Below are 19,699 nucleotides of genomic sequence, written 5' to 3' on the forward strand. Positions count from 1 at the left end.
TGGAGTCTGTTTCTTTGCTGCTTTGAACTATGAGTGATCACTCTCCTCGCTCTCTAATTCTGCACAATGAGCGATCCGGTTTGTCCTTGTCACCAGTGTAGCAACTCGAGGCGACCCGATTTACCTATTCAGAAGAACAACATACAACGAAGATTTAACAGCACAACTGTATAAGTCTACTCCCAACAACACGCTGACTCCAACCAAAAGCCTTCCAGTCCTAGGAATGTGTACCCCCCCACCCCCACTCCCAACTGACCAAGGTTCACGTGCTAATGCTCCATTGGTTCCAGCCCCATCACGTGGCCCACAAAGGACTGCCCCTTAAAGGGGCCACACTATCGCAGTTAGCAAAACTGTGGGGGCTTGTTGAAGCCAATAACATAATTATTCTATATAATTAAATGGTATTTCACAACTCAAAAACAAGCATTGCCAGAAAATCTGGACACGTGTATGTAAAACAATGCAATTGATAAATGGGAGTGATTAGCAAGGCCGTAGATACTGGCATCCCAATTTGTGAACAGCACCCTCACTTAGATCTGTAATTGTAAATAGCATACAGCAGCTATCCCCCTCCTCTCCGCCTCCACCACCCCCCCCCCACTCCTTTCCCCAAAACCACCCCAGCTGGGGCTGCTCACAGATTAATTGCAAATATATATCATATTGTATGTGTCAGTATATTTGCTGATATCCCATTACTCACTGTTTGTAATACATTCCTCTTAATTTTATAACGAATGGTAGAAAAATATTGATTTCTCCCCTCCTACATCAGATCCTATTTATGATCCTGATAACGCGTTTAGACTGACTATAAAATATGTAAAATTGCTGACCTTGTTACCACGTTATTGGGAATGAGGAAAATGGAATATCAAGATGGAAATTGCAAAGAGGAAAGGAACATCTCACTAAAGTTGAATTTAAAGTTTTCAATGAAGAGGAGGAAGGCTAATTCTTAAAAGCTTTTCTCTGTGCATTTAATTAGCTTTGTAACCGTGATGAGACTCTGCAGAAGCTACGGAATGACTTGCTTACAGTGCAGCACCAGTACGAAACCAAGTGCAGACAAGTGGAAAGTTGTGAGGATAGTATTGAACAGCTGACCCGACAGTTGCATGTTGCACAAGAAGGCCTATCTGCAAACAGAGAACATGTTACCCAGTGTGAGGAGATCATTCGCAGTCTTCGGGAGCAGGCCACAGTTCATCACAATGAGGTAATGTGGACACGTTTATTCAGCTATAGATTGTAATTGGTGTGACCGAATATTTTCCCTTCTGTTACTTATTATTTCTGATAGTCACTTTTTATTCGGTAGCATATAGAATTTAAAAATTATAGAATCAAAAATCCCTACAGTGCAGAAGGAGGCCATTCAGCCCATCAAACCTGCACCAACAACAATCCCACCCTGTCCATATCCCTGTAACCCTACATATTTATCCTGATAATCCCCCTGACACTAAGTGATAATTTAGCATGGCCAATCAACCTAACACATATATCTTTGGACTGTGGGAGAAAACCAGAGCACCTGGAGGAAACCCATGCCGACATGGGGAGAATGTGTAGATTCCACACAGACAGTGACCCAAGGTTGGAATTGAAGCTGGGTGCCTGGAACTGCAAGGCAGCAATACTAACCACTGTGCCACCAGGTACAAATACGTCTGTATTACAACCACAGGGTTAATAAAGAATAGCATAAACAAGGCATAACATTTGATATCACTTAGGTCTTCTTGCTTCTGAACCCTAATGGAATGATTATAGCTAGTTACAAATGCACAACTTCACAATTTAACCCACTGACAAATGGTAACTTTGTGAATTGATTTGCAATTATGGTTAACCGTTTTTACAAGAGACAGCAGTGAAATAATAACTCAGGAGAAGTCATGATTTTCCAACCCTATTCACCAAAATGTCTATCATCAAAGAATATTCTTCCCAGCAGAGCAAGCTGTAATTAATCCCAGTCTGAAGCTTAAATGATAATCAATAGCTCACCTGTCAATTGTGTTCTATTTCCGGCATGACAACAAATTGTTTCACCAAGAACAAATTGTCAAAAAAATCAACCAGTGTAACAAAATCAGATGAAACTAAGTTCAGTGCTTGAAATCAAAATTAAACGTAGCATTTTAGAATAGGTCTGGCAGCATTTGTAAGGAGAGAAAAGAGCTGACGTTTCAAGTCCAGATGACCCTTTGTCAAAGCTTATACAAAGAGTCATCTAGACTCAAAATATCAGCTCTTTTCTCTCCTTATAGATGCTGCCAGAACTGCTGAGATTTTCCAGCATTTTCTCTTTTGATTTCAGATTCCAGCATTCGCAGTAATTTGCTTTTAATTTATAATAGGTGTCTAATTACAAATGTAAGGAAAATGGAACCAGTTCCCCTTCTAGGGGACTTTCACAGAAACTCATTGCAGCAATAATATAAGCATACTTGTGATACTAATAAAAAAAAACTTCTGGCTCAGGGGGCACCATCCCCCTGCTGCCTATGTGGGTCCTGATTGCTGCCCCCTCACTCCGGCAAGGTCTTTCGCTAGTTCCCCAAATGTGGGGAGCTACTCTAAATTCTGCCGAGTGAAATACCCCTGGTTCCGTGCCGGGCCTGATAATCACATAGAAAATAGATTTAAAATACATTTTAAAAAGATTTAAATCGCTTACTTCTCTTCCCGCCGGTTTCCAACGTGGTCCCGACTGCGACTGTTTTCCTGCTCTGAAACGCATGCGCGAATCCCACAAAATGGCCAGCACGTGCATCTCCTGACCCAACCCTCCAGAAAATTTGCGGGCTGCAATGGGAGAATCACCCCATGTATTGCATGACAGAAGTTGATGAGCCAAATCAGACAGTTAAAATAACAACAACATTTCCTTTGTATTTCACAAGTATAGAAAATCCTATCCTACCACATCTATAAAAATAACCTGGGCAAGATTTTGCATTTTGTATCAGGATCCTGATGTCAGAATCAAATGGTGATCCTGACCCCATACTATGTTGGTGCCAATATAGATTTTGCCTTGACCATTTAGTATTCAGAGAGCCCAGGTGAGAGGCCATCAACGCGATCCGCACCCGCGTCCACGCAGATTGCCACTTTACTGAATCTCAGGAACCGCGGTGATCCACTTTGTGCCCAAAATGGGCGCAACAGTGATTTAAATGCATGTGCATGCATTTAAATTTTTTTTTAAACTCAGTCGGTTGGTGCTCGCTGTTCCCCCTCTCTGCTCTCGGCCATTGCCTCTCTCTCTCTGTCTCTCTGTCCCCTTGCATGCATTTAAATAGAATTAAAGAATTGCCTGCCCAAATTTATCAGCATTTCCTCTTTACATCGCGTTTGCCAATCCAGAACCACCATAATGGACTTGCTAAAGAAATGTCTGAATCAGGTGGTGCAGCTGCTGAAGAGCGTGTTCTGTGTTTCCAACAGCTCCCTGACTTGGAGGGGGGTTGTCAGATCATTCTCTGGTTGTGGGAGGTGGGGTGGGAGGGGGAGCGAGGTCAGGTCGTTGTCTGGTTGGGAAGGTGGAGGAGGCGGGTCAGATGTATCTCTGGCAGGGGGTGGGGCGCAAGAGGACCGACCATTGTCTGGTGGTGGGGGCAGGGCTGATTGTTGTCTGGTGATGGGGGGTGAGGAGGAAGTGGGTCAGATGTTCCTCTGGAGGAAAGGGGGAGTGAAGCCAGACTCTGCGGGGGGGTGGGGGGAGGGTGGGGTGGGCAGTGAGGCCAGTTCGTTAGCGGGGGTGGGGGCGGGGTGGGGAGTAAGGCCAGATTGATGTCTGGGGGGGAGGGGAAGGAGGCAGGTAAGATGTATCTCAGGGGAGTGGTGGGGGGCGATCGCTCTCTAGTGGGGGGTGGGGGGCAGATAGATCTCAGGTGTGAGGGCAGACAGATCTCTGGTGAGGGGGTCAGATGGATCTCTGGTGCGGGGGGCAGGGGATCTGCTGCCACTCTGCAGGTGATTGGTGGGGGGGGTGGGAGGCAGGGATGGCAATCGGTCTGGGTAGTGGAGGGTGGATAATGGGGATAGTGATGTGTGTGAGTAGTGGGGGTTGGATCAGGGGGACAGTGATGTGTGTGAGTAGTAGAGGAGTGGATAAGGGGGACAGTGATGTCTGTGGGTAGTGGGGGGGTAGATAAGGGGGACAGTGGTGTCTGTGGGCAGTGGGGGGTGGATAAGGGGGAACAGTGATGGCTGTGGGTAGTGGGGGGATGCATAAGAGGGACAGTGATGTCTGTGGGAGTAGATAAGGGGGACAGTGATGTCTGTGGGAGTAGATAAGGGGGACAGTGATGTCTGTGGGAGTAGATAAGGGGGACAGTGATGTCTGTGGGAGTAGATAAGGGGGACAGTGATGTCTGTGGGTAGTGAGGCGGTGGATAAGGAAGACAGTGATGTCTGTGTGTAGTGAGGGGGTGAATGAGGGGAAAGTGATGTGTGTGGGTAATGGAGGGGTGGATGTGGGGGACAGTGATATGTGTGGATAGTGGGGGGTAGTGGATAAGAGGGATAGTGATGTGTGTGGGTAGTGGGGGGGTCGGATAAGGGGGCCAGTGATGTGTGAGGGTAGTGGGGGGGTGGTGGATAAGGGGGAGACTGATGTGTGTGTGCACCATCTCTCCTGCTCGTTGCTCCCGGGCCGCTTTCTCCGCTTTTTGTGGCTCAGGAGCAATCTGACGAGTGCGCTTTTTCAAATTTTTTTCCAACTGCGCACGCACTGTTTAGAGCTCCGATCGTTTTGGCCACACTAAGCCCCACCCACAGCACGAATGGAACTGGAGATGGCTGCGTGGGTATGAAGGTGCCTGAAAGCAGATTTCTAAGTCAGATCTGCATTACACCCAGATTCAGCACTTAGAATGAAATGGTAAAATCAGGACCACAGTGTATCCCATAATCCAGCTAAGAGTGGTGGCTGGTCCTCGAAGCTTGAGTACCAATGGATGGCCCTCCATCATGGAAGGGACTGCAACTCATTGTTGTAAGTAAAGGAAAGAGGATTTGGAGTGGATAGCACAATCCTGAGGGCCTCTTTTGGCACTTTGAAAACTCCTATCTGAAAAAATAACCACAGCTGCCAGGCCACCAAGTTGGAGGGACACTGGCTCCAAAGGAAGGTCTGCTGCCACAGTAGCATCCCCAAACAAACCTACAGCACAGCCAGCTGGTTCCTGCTGTAGGTCTCATAAAGGGATCAATAGACAATCAAAAAAATCAAGGAAATTTGGACACTTCATACTTTTACACATAATTCATTTAGGCCTAAAATTTCAAGATTTTAGGCCATGTGTTTAATTTTGTGCTCTGGGACATGCATGTCTGTGGCTGGTAATAAGAAGGAAATTCTAAGCCAATTTTTACTACCCCTCCCAGTGGCAGAATCTTCCAGTCTAGCCAGTGTCAGTGGAGTTTGGAATGGCCCGCCACGATGGGACCATAATATTTCACCTAATACTTTTTTATTAAGGCAAGCAACATAAATGAATTCCAATATTAGAGAAAAATCTGATCATCTGTAGCCCTCTTGATATTCCTTCACGAGACTTGTTTGAAAATGTATGCCTTAAAGGGAATCATGTACTTTACAGGAAAATTGCTTTAACTCCAGTTTATCTATGATTGTTTTATGTGCAAATATTATTATTTAATCCTCCAAATAAAACTCCTTTGATTTTATACTTAAGCTATATCATATCAACAAAGTGCAAAGTATTACGACCAATTTGCATTGCCTAATGCTTTAAACGTAATTACAAACAGCGATATTTAAAGTTTATAATTAGGCTGAATACTTAACTTTTTTAAAGAAAATATGATGAAGTAAGTGCAAAGGATTTACAATTAAAAAGAACCAGGGTTAAACTATTCAACTTGATATTTTTAATCCCTGAAAGTGTTATGTACATTGCTGAAGATTAAATGGACAATTTTCTAATGATACATTTTTAATACTGTACGGAAGGAAAATAAGTGATAAACAAGAATTTTTTTTATTAAATCAGTCAGCGCTATGTTAAAGGAATACCATATTTGTAGCAGTATTTGGGAAACCTTATTTTCCTTTGTTATGGAACAGCAAGGCTAAGCATGCATTATTTTGTCACAGTAACATCTGCAAATAACTGATAGCACTTAATTGAATTCTGAGTCTGCAAGAAGAAAAAAGTTTGTCAAGCACTTCCACAATGCCCCTTAACCTGAGTGTCTAATGTGTTCTTATACATTAGTTTTCTTATTTATTATTGTGCAACCTTTAGATCTTTTGCTGCCTTTCCATGTCAAATTTATAGATTAATAAGTGAAATGAGAACAGTTTATTCACTGACATTAAAACAAAGATTGATTAGGTAAATTCAGGACAGCCTGAGCATTGAGATCATCAGATAGGATAATGTGTAATACTGCACCATCTGGAAGGTAGATGACTTGCAACTAGGGACAGTTCAGATTTGTGCAGTGAGTAGGTATTTAAATATAGATGAAGAAGAGATGCAGTCAACATGCATATTTCATGAAAGAGTGAAATCAGAAGATCCTCACTTCATTAGAATTTGAACATTTCTCTTGTATCTTTTTTTAGAGGATTATTATATTTAATTAAGTTAGATGCATAGAAGAAGAAGCCCTTAGCTTGGCAGTGTTACATTAAAATAAATTGTTGTGGTACCGTATTGTATTATTTTCCTGAACCAGAAGTCAATGAGATTCACAGGTTTTTTTTGTTATTGAGTAGACCTTATAGGGCTCACCACAGTCCATTTAAGAACGTCTTGCTTTGAAAATGGTAAAATGTGCTGAAGAGTGATGGGTGGCAATCTTCAGGATGTATCCTGCGAGTCTCAGTAAATCCCTGCATTCTAGGATTTCTCTCCTCCATAACCCTTTGCCTTATTCTCTCTCCCCATCTCCGAAACCATCTCAAAGTATACTTATTTCACCTCATCTTCTGTTACTTCATCTGATAGCTGTTTATGGAACTTTACTGTACACAAATTGAATGCCATATTTGCTTAAAAAACAGTGGCTGCACTTCAAAAGTCATTCTATGAAGTATGGAGGAGATGAAAGGTGCTGTACTGATGCAAGTTCTTTCTTTGTCTCCCTCAAACTCCTGCCTATTATGCTCCTCAAAACATTTTCATTTATTAAAGGTGCTATGCAAGGCCAAACTGTTTCCATTATTTTATATTCCTGTCTCTTTTTTTAAATGCAAGTCATTGTTACCAATAATTTGACACAGCTGAGATATTTTCATTCTTCTGAGGTGGAACCTGGGCATAGAAACAATGGAGACAATGGAATCTTGATGATATATTCCAATAACTTGCTCACAATGGATGTTAAATTGGCAGGTCTGTTATTGTCTGGTTTCTCTTAACCTTATTTCTTAAATAATGGAGTGACATTGTCAATTTTTCAATCCAAACGCACAATTCCTAAATCTAGAAGGTTTTGAAAGTTTATGACGAAATGCATCTGCAATTTCCTTACTGATATATGGTGGAACCATCAGGTCCTGGAGATAAAATTCTATTATTTTCTCCAATACCATTTTTAACCTATATTAAAAGTACTGTTATTCTCACTTACTTGTTTCTAGGTCACTTTGTACTGTGGGGCGATGTCCTATTCCTGCACTGTGCAAACAAATGCAAAATACCATTCAACAAATCTGCTATTTCTTTATTATTCTTTGTAATCTCACTTGCATTCATTTTTAATGAGCTCATGTTTCCCTTTACTACTCTACTGCCCAATATATTTTTAAAGTTTTGCTGTTAGATTGAATCATTCTGACAAGTGTTTTTCTTAATATTGTGCCTTTGCACCTCTTAGTACTTCTATTGTGTTCCTTTGTTGCTTGTTATAGCTTTCTTAGTCTGCTGGATTTCTTCTTTTACATGCATTTGTATAACTTTTACTTCTGGGCTGACATAGTCCCTTACTGCATTTATTGATAGTGGTTGCTCAACCACACAATTACACTACCATACCATCTATAGCATAAAGTACTGTGTGAAAGCATTATGCCATGTCTGGGGAGACAAAAAGTATTGTACTAGAGCAATAATGCCACAACGTGCAAGGTAAAAGTATTAAAGTGGAAGGGTCACTACTCTACAGAAGGATTACTACTGTGCAGTAGGATATTTACACTGGATTGGAGAGATACCAGGATTGTGATTCTGAAATGACAGTCTGATAATATTTTGGGATAGTAATGCTACTGTATGGTTGATTTGTGGTGTATTTGACAACTGTACTACGGAAATGTCACAGTATTACAGTAATGGAGGGCTGGTTATGTGATAAAGAGTGGTGGTTAAAGTGGTTTTAGAAGTATGGTTATGTTCCTCTCAACCTGCAGGTAGATAGCCAACAGAGGAAAAATCCATCCAAATTATTCCTAGTTATAAAATTAGGGTTTGAATTTGCAGCTTGTCTGAAAGATACATCCCTGGGGATGTGCAGTATTAAGGGTTAATCTAATAAACTTTAATTAGGAACAAGGCTGCTTTTTTGGCTTAAGTGACTTAGAATTAAAGCTGAAAGGTAAAGTAATAAAAAACAAAATCAAAATCAGAGATTTAAGTTTAGTCGACAGCCAAACCAGTGACCCATTAAAAAGCTTCTGTGAAATCGGCATTTTTTTTGTGTTATCTTGGATTTTTGTATTGATTTCAAAGCAAAAGTTATTTGACTATTCAATTTGCAAATATGTCATCAAGGTACAAAGCTTACATTTGTCACACAAAGTCACTTGGATATAAGCAGTATTGATTTGTGTTCCTGTTAGCTGAGTGAATGCCTGGAATGTTTCCCTTCATAGTTCCTTTCTGTAATAAAAGCAGACTGGAGGAGCTCTTGGGGATTTACAGAAGGTGACTATCATGTTTTATGTTTGTGGAAGCTGAAGTTGATTTTTGTATGTTTTTGGCATCTTAATGTGACTGCCATGATCTTTACTTGGCAAAGGCTTGTGTTTGTTTAAATTTTTCCAATTTCAATCTAGCCTATCACAGTCAATTCAAATCCAAAAATTGTGAAAATTTGAAAAAAAAGTATGTTTTAGAAATGCTCAACAAGTCAGGCTCTGGCAAGGGAAACATAATTAATTGGGGGATTTTAACCTGCCAGAATGGGAAAAGGTCTACAAGGGCAGCAGGTTAAAGCATTAGAAATTGCCAACATGTCAGTAAGCCAGCAGAAACCCAGCGACTTTTGCATTTATCAGAGCGTGGGAAACTCCCATGAGACAGGTGCATCTGAGATATAAATATGTTAAGTGTCAATTAAGTGTAGTTTTAACCGAGGATTCTGCCTTAACTCTTCAGTGCAAACATTTTCAGGGTTTCCTGGAATTCACCAAGTAAAACAAGAGCACAGCAGGGATTGACAGAACTGAGCAATTGACAGACAAGAAATACTTTAAATACTAAGATATGACAGCTTGCCTCCATGAAAGGATTTTGCTCACAGGAGTTGTTATGCAAGTGTGCTTTCATTGATTTGGGGGTGATTTCCAGGACTTGGTTTTTTTTTAGTTTTGATCTCCACTTCCCAGCTGTCAGTCTTCACAGCAGCATGGGAGCTATTTATGTAGCAGGAGTAACAACAACCTTCTCTTCAACCACCCACCACAGGGTGTGAGCATAAAGCTCCAGCTTGCATGAGACAAAGCGCCCACTAAAAGGTATAGAGGCAGAGAGGAGATCAGTTTTCTGAACTTGACTGAGCATGAGTTCCTCAGGAGGCTCTGACTTTGCCATCAGGATTGTTGCTAATGTTTGCAGCCAAGTGGACCAGTTGGGCTTGCATTGCCAATTGCTATCAAGGTCACCAGAGCCTTTAATTTCTTCTCCTCGGCATTGTTCCAGGGTTTCTCCTGGTGATTTTAGTTGAATCTCACAATCTATTGCCCACATGTGCATCTCCCAGGTGACCAATGCCATTTTGCCAGGGTTAGAACCTATGTCCAGTTCATTGCTGATGAGACCAGTCAGTAGGAAAGGGCTGGTTCCCCACAGGAACAAAGAGTCGTGGTTTGCACACATGTGACAATGAAGGTCCACTTAGGTCACCCAAGAGTGTTCATTCACCATAAAGGATTCCACTCCATTATTATATGCAAAGACTGAAAATTATCATGCATGTTTCTGTAAGATACCCCAAGCTGCCTTCATCCTGCACCAATTGAGTCTCCCACAGATGATCACAAACCAAAGCAGAGTCAGCAGGGGATCCTTGAACACAAGGTGGCGCTTGATGCCCTGGAAAAGGACAGCCAAGATTTGTAATTGAGCAAGTCATTAGGTTGCTGAAGATGCATGTCAAGTGCCTGAGCAGTGCCCTTTTGGATGCAACAGCAAGGTTTTCTGGAATGACAATGGATTCCTGCAACTTTAACAATATTGTGCAATAGCAAGCAGGACGTATTATTGCTCAACTATTAATCCAGAAACCCAGATAATGTTTTGGGGACCTGAATTTGAATCCCGCCACTGCAGATGGAATTTGAATTTAAAAAAAAATATTTGGAATTAAGAGTCTACTGATTACCATGAAACCAATGTCAATTATCAGAAAAACCCATCTGGTTCACTAATGTCCTTTAGGGAAGGTAATCTGCCGTCCTTACTTGGTCTGGCCTATGTGTGACTCCAGAGTCACAGCAATGTGGTTGACTCTCAACTGCCCTCTGAAATGGCCTTGCAAGCCACTCAATTGTAACAATCGCTGCGAAGTCTCAACAAAGAAATGAAAGCAGACGGACCACCTGGCATCGACCTAGTCACCGGAAAAGACAACAGCGAAAGAAACAGCCCTGTCAACCCTGCAAAGTCCCCCTTACTAACATCTGGGGGCTAGTGCCAAAACTCGGAGAGCTGTCTCACAGACTAGTCAAGCAGCAGCCAGACGTAGTCATTCTCACAAAATCATACCTTACAGATACCACCCCGACATCACCATTACCATCCCTGTCCCACCAGCAGGACAGATCCAGCAGAGGTGGTATACAGTCAGGAGGGAATTTTCCTGGGAGACTATAACATCGACTCCGGATCCCATGAAGTTTCATGGTCAAAAAACCTCCTACTGGTTACAATGTACTGTCCCTCTTCGGCTGTTGAATCAGTATTCCTCCATATTGAACAACATTTGGAGGAAGATCAATAGTGCTGCTACCAAGCCACCTCTGGTGGTGGACATTGAAATCCCCCATCCAAAGTACATTTTGCACCCTTGCCATCCTCAGTTCTTCCTCCAAATGTTGTTCAGTATGCACTATTGATCGAGCTGGTTGGGTCCTAAAGGATATAATTGCTAGACTGGGTCTGCAGCAGATGGTGAAGGAACCAACAAGAGGAAATAACATGCTTGACTTCATCCTCACCAATCTGTCCATGACAGCATTGGGAAGAGTGATTGAGTGTACACCTCGCCGCTGCGAAACCAGGTTTCATCTAATTTCTCACATTTTCCAAATTACACGATAGTTAAGAACTGGTATTTAGGTTTCCCGTCCAAGATTATGGGATACCCTCACATTGAACATCAGAGGAGCTCATGACACTAGGTACCAAGAGAACTCACATAACTCTTAAATCTTGAGTCTCTTGCAGTTGTCATGGACCTTTGAAGGTCCTCAGCGTGTAAAGTATTACTCCTCTGTAAATATGTGGTACTCCCTAAAGACATGACTAATGATGCCTGTTTGTTTTCCACAGTGTGAGAATCGTAGAATCCCCTCACTGCGGAAGGAGGCCATTTGGCCCATCGAGTCTGCACTGACCACAATACATTCCAGGACCTATTTCCGTAACCCCACGTATTTACCCTTTTAATCCCCTGACACCAGGGTCAATTTAGCATCACCAATCAACCCAACCTGCATATCTTTAGAGAAGAAATACAATGGTGCACATTCAGCCACAAAGTCCTCAATAGAACCATTTATTGGCTCCTTAAAGATGCATTTCCAATGTTTGGACCAATGAGGTAGGGCTCTCCACCTAGGGTGTCCCACATCATTGCTATTTGGTGTGCCCTGTACAATCTAATGCTGCAGAGAGGAAATGTTTCGCTAGACATTTCCTCAAAGAGGACACCGAAGGGGATGAATTTGAGGAGGGAGAGGTTTCAGACAAGACAAAGAAGAAAGAAGAATACAGCACAGTGAGTAGTGCCAAGGTGCCCCTTGGGCAGTGCTAGAATGCCTGGCTGACACTGCGTAACAGTCACCACCCTGCCCCCAACCTCCCGGGAGGCTTCAATGTTCTCTGTCCCCACCACCAGCCCACATCTTGATGCTGAGCCCCAGGATACCATCAGATATCAAGATGCAATGATCTATCATATGACAACATAAGCACGAAGCTGACAGTTATGTTAGCATTATCATCACAGGTTGATTCAGTAAGACCATCATGCGATTATTGACAAACCCTCATTAGCTGCATTCATCAGAAATCTACCAAATTTAGATACTGCATCACCTTGGCATCTGGGAGAACTGTGGCTCAGTCAGTTTTGACACAGCAGTCAGCGATAGCCTAATCCCTTCAAAGATACTGATAAGCACTCAGGAGAAATGCCGGACCATTGCTTTCATACCGTTACAGTCCTCGATATTGTCCATCTCACAAAGGTCAATCTTTAGTATGAACCTTAAGAGACTGATTTCAGAGTCATGTAACAAAATCTACATTGTTTGGCATTCAACGACCTCATAAAAGGATTCTGTTAAGCAACAATAGACAGTCTTTCAGGAGCAAAGTACCATTTTCTGAGGTAATTTGGCATTTCATCAGGATGAAGACACCCTTAGAGACTCCTGGGTGGATGGCCCCAAGCTGTCTATCTGATGCTCCTCCTTCTTTTGGGTGCGCAAGATCCCCTCCCTGACTCCTTGAGGAGAAGGAGGGATGTCAAAGCGCTCTTTCCTCTCTCACCTAGATACTGTATGGGTAGAGAATGATGGTGGTGAATCTGTGGAATTCACAACCTCAAAAAGTAGTTGAGGCCAAAACATTGTGTGATTTCAAGAAGAAATTAGGTATAGCTCATGGGGCTACAGGGATATGGGGTGAGGTGGGATCAGGATATTGATTTTGATGATCAACCATGATCAAAATGAATGGCACGGAGTAGGCCAGAAGGGCCAACTGACCTTCTTTTGCTTCTATTTTCTATGTTTTTGTGTTCAGGTCTGAACACAAATCCAGTAGAAACTGCTGAACCTGGATATCCAAGGCAGCCATCATCCTTCCCATGGAGACTTTGATATGCTCACATGCCAGACCTATGACATCAGACAGAATTTGGACAGACCCCTCCATCCTTCATTCCAGTCTGTTAATGGTTTCTGATCATTTTGTCCAATGTTCCCCTACCTGCCTTTGCATTGCCATCATTTGTCTTAGAGCCCATTGCAGAGGCTCATCTTTTCTCTTGGACTCTACGATGTCTTGGTCTCCAGCTGTCACTTCCTCTGCCTGCTGCGAATTTGTGTCTGTGAGGTGACCACCACATTATGAATCTGAGTCTTCTCTAAAACTAGTTCTCACTCAGGTGCGTGTATCTGCCCTGGTGGAAAGTGCAGGTGAACGCAGTGATGGGTCTTCCTCAAATGGCTGCTCTCCTTCCTCTTCTGACATAGCTCGGGGACTGGATCTAAGTGCTCCAGAGGATATCTTTCTCATTTTCTTGCTCATGACTAAAATAAACACAAGAGACAGTGATTGACTGGTCTACCCCTACACTACCGGTCACTCATTGTCATTGTCTGCATGCAACTGATGGATATTGAATGATCCCGTGCAGGCTTGTTAGGGAGGCCAGTTTCATCTGTCGTGGAAGAGTGATCTCTAACCTCTCCAGCCAACTCTATGGTCTGCTTCTCATACTGTTAGATGCACTGTAGCAACTCACCAATGTCTTTTGACAACACCTTCCAAATTTGAGACCTCCCCAGTCTAGAAGGACAAGGAACACCACTACCTGCAAGTTCTCCTTCAAGCCACACACCATCCTGTCTTGGAATTAATCATCATTCCTCCATTGTCAATGTGTTAGAAAGAGCTAAAAGGACAACTGCTGCACCTCAGAAATGCACCTCGGGTTGGATAAGTGACATTGGACGCGTTTGAAGAATGGACCAGAGGGGGCCATCCCATTAGTACGCTGAAGGAGAGAGAGGACATTGATTACACTTGTGTGATCCACGGCAACCACATCTTCAATAAATGTCTGCAGCTCGAGGAACTTCAGCTCAAAGTTGATGACATCAGAGATTGCAATACATCAGGGAGGTGGAAAGTTACCTGGAAACTTTGTTCCAAGAGGTAATCATACTCCTTAGGTTAGGCTCTTCACACTTGGTCCATGTCACATACAAGAGGATGTGACTGAAAGTGGCTGTTATAAGGATCCAGAAAGTAGCAATGAAGGAGGAGCCCCAGCCCTTGCAATTGTCCAACAATTATCAGGGTATGAAGACAGAGTTGGCTAACGGGGAAAAAGAAAATAAACAGTAATGCGATGCAGAAGCTATTGCAGAAATTTTAGTCAATATTCCATTATTCTCAAAAATATTTTTAATTGAGAAAGAAAGATGCTACAAGAAGCACCATCTATGGTTAATTAAGGAAGTCAAGGATGGTATCAAATTAAAAGAAAAGATATACAATGATGCAAAGATTAAGGATAGGCTAGAAGATTGAGAAAACTTTAGATACAGACAAAAGCTGACTAGAAAAAGCGAGAAATTAGAGCATGAGAGAAAACTAGCAAGAAAAATAAAAACAAACAGTAAAAGTTTCTACAAGTATACAAAAAGAGAAATGAGTGACAAAAATGAGTGTTGGTCCCAGAGAACATACACATATACAAGCATCTGGATTAAGAGCAGAAGTAGGTTATTTGTCCCCTCAAGCCTGCTCTACCATTTGATAAGATCAATTGTGGCCTCAACACCATTTTCGCACCTCCCTCCGATAACCTTTGACTCCCTTATTAGTAAAGAATCTTATCTAACTCTGCCTTAAAAATATTCAATAACCCTGTCTCTCTGGAGAAGAGAGTTCCAATGATTCATGACCTCTAAGAGAAAACATTTCTCCTCATCTTCGTTTTAAATGGGATACTCCTTAGTTTTAAACAGTGACATCTATTCCTAGTCTCTCCCACAAGGAAAAATATCCTCTCAGTATCCATTCTCTTAAGTCCCCGCAAGATTGTATATGTTTCAATAAGGTCACCTGTCATTCTTCTGCACTCCAATAGATACAGGCTCAATATTTCCTCATAAGATAACTGGATGTCCTTGTGCAAGAATCACAAAAAGTTAACATATAGATACAGCAAATAATTAGGAAGGTAAATGGAATGTTTACCTTTATTACAAGGGGAATGGAGTGTAAAAGTAGGTGAGTCTTACTGCAATCATACAGTGGAATGGTGAGTCCACACCCAGAGTATTATGTCCAGTTCTGGTATTTTTACTTCAGGAAGGATGCTCCTGCATTGGGAGAAGTTCAGAAAAGGTTCATTAGGCTGAATCTTGGAATGAAGGGATTGTTTTATCTGGGAAGGTTCAGCAATTCGTTCCTATGCTCGTTGGAGTTTAGAAGAATGAGAGGTGATCCTATTGAAATTCTGAGAGGACAGAAACAGAAAATGCTGGAAAAATTCAGCAGGGCTGGCAGCATGTGTGGAGGGAGAAATAGGATTAACATTTCAACTCCATATGACTCTTCTTCAGAAAAGTGGGTGGAAAATGTTGTCAATGGGATGGACAAGGTTAAAAGCCCTGTTAAGAGATTAGTCCTTGTTTGAGGAAAAGGGAAGAATATTGGTTTGGAAGTTGAAATTGTCCAAAATATTGGAGATTATGTCATTGGACATATATGTGGGTGAGGGATTGGGAAATGCTGGATAATGATGTGCCTTTATATTTTGGCATCCACGTGTGACATCAAACACTCCAGGTTAGGTAAGTGCAGACAAGGTATAGAATGAAGTTTGCTTCACCCTGACATGATGTTCCTCAACACAACCTTGTAAGAGCAGCACAAGTGCCACTTTTTCCAATTGTCACTCAATACCCCCAAACTATCTGAACAACCATCAGTTTCTACCAAGTTACAGAAATTTTGTACTGGTGTTTCGACTCACTTCGATCTGGTGTGAAATAATTCATTTCTCATAGCACCTCTACACTCTATGGAGAGTGGAGACTTTGATCTCTTGATCTCAGTTGATTTTTACTTACATATTTGAGGCTTTAGGACAGTTCAGAAGCTGCTACTACAGTACCCACTAATTGCACCCCCCCTCCCCTCAGCACCCCCTCCACTTCCACTGCCTCAAATATATATATGAATAGCTTGATGTCAATCATTGCTGCATTTCCCAAAAGGTGTTTTTTTTAATGGTTCTCTTCCATGTAAATAATTTGTTTTAGTCATATTAGGACGTAATGTTTTGAGAAACCCATTTCACAATATAAGGGATCAATTATGGGGGCAATTCTCCCAGAAGATTGCACTGCTCTAGTGGAGATCCGATTTAAGTATTTAAATGTTGATTTCCATTTCATTAGTGGGTCCAGAACTGAGATCACTGGGCCAGCTAGCCTCCATCCCCCCTCCCCTCCCCACTGGAGTGAAGAGCTATGTGTCTAAGATATCATTGCATAATTGATTTAGACAAGGCGACCCCATACTGACTGCTATCCGTGTTCTATTGCACATACTTTAAATATCTTAAAGTGAGACTATATTTTATGTCATTCATAAGAAAGAACTCCTTTGCTTTTGACGCACTTTGCTTATTAGGCTTTCTCTCACTAATGAAATAAACTTCAGGTTGCAACATGTTCTTTGAGCATTATGAACTTAATGTAAACATTTTTGTTTATCACTGGTTTATTACACAGCATTGGAAGTGATTTCACTATAGAAGTAGGGATAGTATGTAGCTTTAGAACACCATGTTTCACCATGAGCTCAATTTTTCTGGTTTCACCAGTAAAATAAGTTTTCATGTTTTTGAAGCAAAATCTCTGCATTTTAAGACAGGTGTGACATTAAAACCTTGTTAACATTCTATTGGAGGTTATCTGAATGGTGCATTTATAAATTGTGTTTGCCCTGAAGGTAACACAGAAAGATTGATTTTTCAACCTTGCTTGGTTTTGATTTACATCTTTAGATTACCTGGGTACAGAATGGTTTGGTTTATTGCATGCACTATTAAAGTCTGTGCTTGTCTGCTGATTCATTTAATAAACCCAATGCCTTTACCATTGCGAAAACAGGTAAAACTATGAAGGAAGAAACCAGTACTCAGCTTGATTAGTTACAGCAGGCTGAAATAATTCTAATACTTCCCACACCTAAATCTGAACTGACCCATTGTTTTTCATTTAGGAATTTGTAACTGCATGAGTTTACATTCTATTTTCCCCTGTAAACATCCAATGACAAATAACCAAAACAGTGATTGTTACTTTGTTGAATCACTGCAGCCAGCAAACAAGCAGAAATTATTTTGTTCTTTAATTATATGAAGGACTTGCTGGTTTGGTGATATTTATACAAAACTAAAACACAATAATTTAACACAATTGAAGAAGTACTGTAAATGATGCCAAATGACAGATTGTGCCTGAAGCAGGCTGCGAGTCAGTGGAGAGATCACTCCAGCTACTCATGAATCCTCAAGGCAAATTCAGCATTGGACTCAATTCAATAAAAGTGGCGAGGTACAGGTGCCAAATGAGTGTCATAATGCAACCTATGAACTGTGACCTAATGAATTTCAGCCAGTTTCTGGTGTAAAGCTGCCCCACAGGTAGCTCCTGGAATTGGGGAAGCAGAGAGGAACATCAGGCAAGCTGTGCCTGTTTGTCGACATTGAGGTCCTAGAATGGGCACAATATCCCAATTTAAATGGAAAATCAGATCTAAACTTGTTGCAGGTAGGCTGCTTGCCCACTTACAAACTAACCTGAACATAGCATCAGGTCAGGCCAGAGTAACAATGTGCCATCCAAGTTTTCCAATTCCCCTATCCATCCCCTTGGATGCCCATTATTTAGGTATATGTCAGATGGCTGTGATATTAAATTTTATTCCATTGGTTAATGTAGGATTTGTATTTCCATAATGCATTCATGAATAACCTAATCCCATTAAAGTAATTTTTTACAAGTAGAAGATTAATTTAACTCTATCAAGTGTTTCTGTCCATGCGATTCTTTGAAATTTTAATTTGATCCTTTTTGTTATTTTTAAACATCCTCTTATCAAATGCTTTGCTCTAAAATATTTCACCTTGTATTGCAAACTGTTTGTAAAACAGACATTTTCCCTGATCCTGTCTAAAATGTGATTATAGTCCTAAGCGTTCAAAGCATGATATGATGAACTCTGGATAAAATCTCCTTTATAGAGCCCTGCAAGTTTGCACGAATAATTGTACACTGCATACGCCAACCACAGTCTCTACCACAACTATATGAAAAACCTAAACTCAACAGCTTTATATCCCCATTATACTTGTATTGTGGGACAAGATCTATTTGAATCACATTTGTTTCGCCAAAATTTATCCTGTCCATTATCAGCTGTCAAAGAGGAGAGGGATTCTCACAGAATTTATGGTGAGGACGGAAATTGTGATACCAATGTACGTATGTGAACAGTATTTTCTTTGCCTCACAATTTTAATAAAAATTAGCTAAACTAAATAATTAATTAAACTTCACTCAAATGTCTTCCTCAGACAGTGAGATGTTTTTAAAATGGGCCATCTTGAAACTTCTCTCAAGTCTAGTTTGTATTTGAGTTTAAGACTGGTCAATCATTAATTTTAAAATTGTCATTTGACTATCAGTGGATTTACTTCATCAGCTAGGTTTTTCCTGAGGATACACGTCAATGCCTGGTCGGATACACTGAAGGAAAATTTAGCATGGTCAATGCACCTCAGTGAAATGACAAGTTTTCCCCTCTTAGTCTGGTTGTAAAAACCTTTGAGAAAATTAAACCTGTTGAATGAGGTGTAATTAGGTTCTTAGCTGTGTACTAACTTTATAATTGTAGCTAAGCATCCTCATTGGCGCTGCAAGTCTAATTTTATATTTGTGGAATGTCAAATTCCTCTAGTACAATTTAAAAAAAACACACTTGAAATAATTTTTAAATTTGTTTATAATATTTTGCTTCCTTAATTCAATCATAATTCATTATTTTGATCCCTGAAAATGTAAATTAAAACTGAAGGCATTCCATTCCATTTACCTCCCTTGGTTTGCTGTCTGTGAAAATACTTCAATGTCATCGATTGTTTATCTTGACTGTTGACAACACTGCTGTTAGACACCTGGAGATCCTCTTGACTTGGCAACAGATTTAAACTACCTTTGAGAAAAAGGAAATCCACATCACAGAGATCACTAGATCTTTATGAGCAGCCTTCTTTAAGACAAGTGGTGAGTGCCATTGCTTCGCTGCTGACTGCAAAATCCAGCCCATTTGGTTTTTTTGTTAAGTTAATTGCATGGGTTTCCTCCGGTTGCTCCGGTTTCCTCCCACAGTCCGAAAGATGTACTGGTTACATGCATTGGCCATGTTAAATTCTCTCTCTGTGTACT

The 19,699-nt window shown here is 41.2% G+C and overlaps 1 protein-coding gene across 5 annotated transcripts in view; it reads left to right on the top strand.

Annotated features, from left to right (window-relative positions):
• Positions 1–19,699, top strand: part of LOC145341822 (uncharacterized) — a 707,529-nt gene that overhangs the window by 548,703 nt on the left and 139,127 nt on the right. For all 5 annotated transcript variants that reach the window (XM_080186786.1, XM_080186791.1, XM_080186787.1 and 2 more), the window contains one exon: positions 998–1,228. In XM_080186786.1, the coding sequence (XP_080042912.1) occupies positions 998–1,228 (231 nt within the window). The remainder of the gene's footprint in view (positions 1–997; positions 1,229–19,699) is intronic.

The sequence above is a fragment of the Carcharhinus amblyrhynchos genome, chromosome 4 (genome assembly GCF_965287045.1).
Source record: "Carcharhinus amblyrhynchos chromosome 4, sCarAmb.v2.hapA, whole genome shotgun sequence".
Classification (NCBI taxonomy): Eukaryota; Metazoa; Chordata; class Chondrichthyes; order Carcharhiniformes; family Carcharhinidae; genus Carcharhinus; species Carcharhinus amblyrhynchos.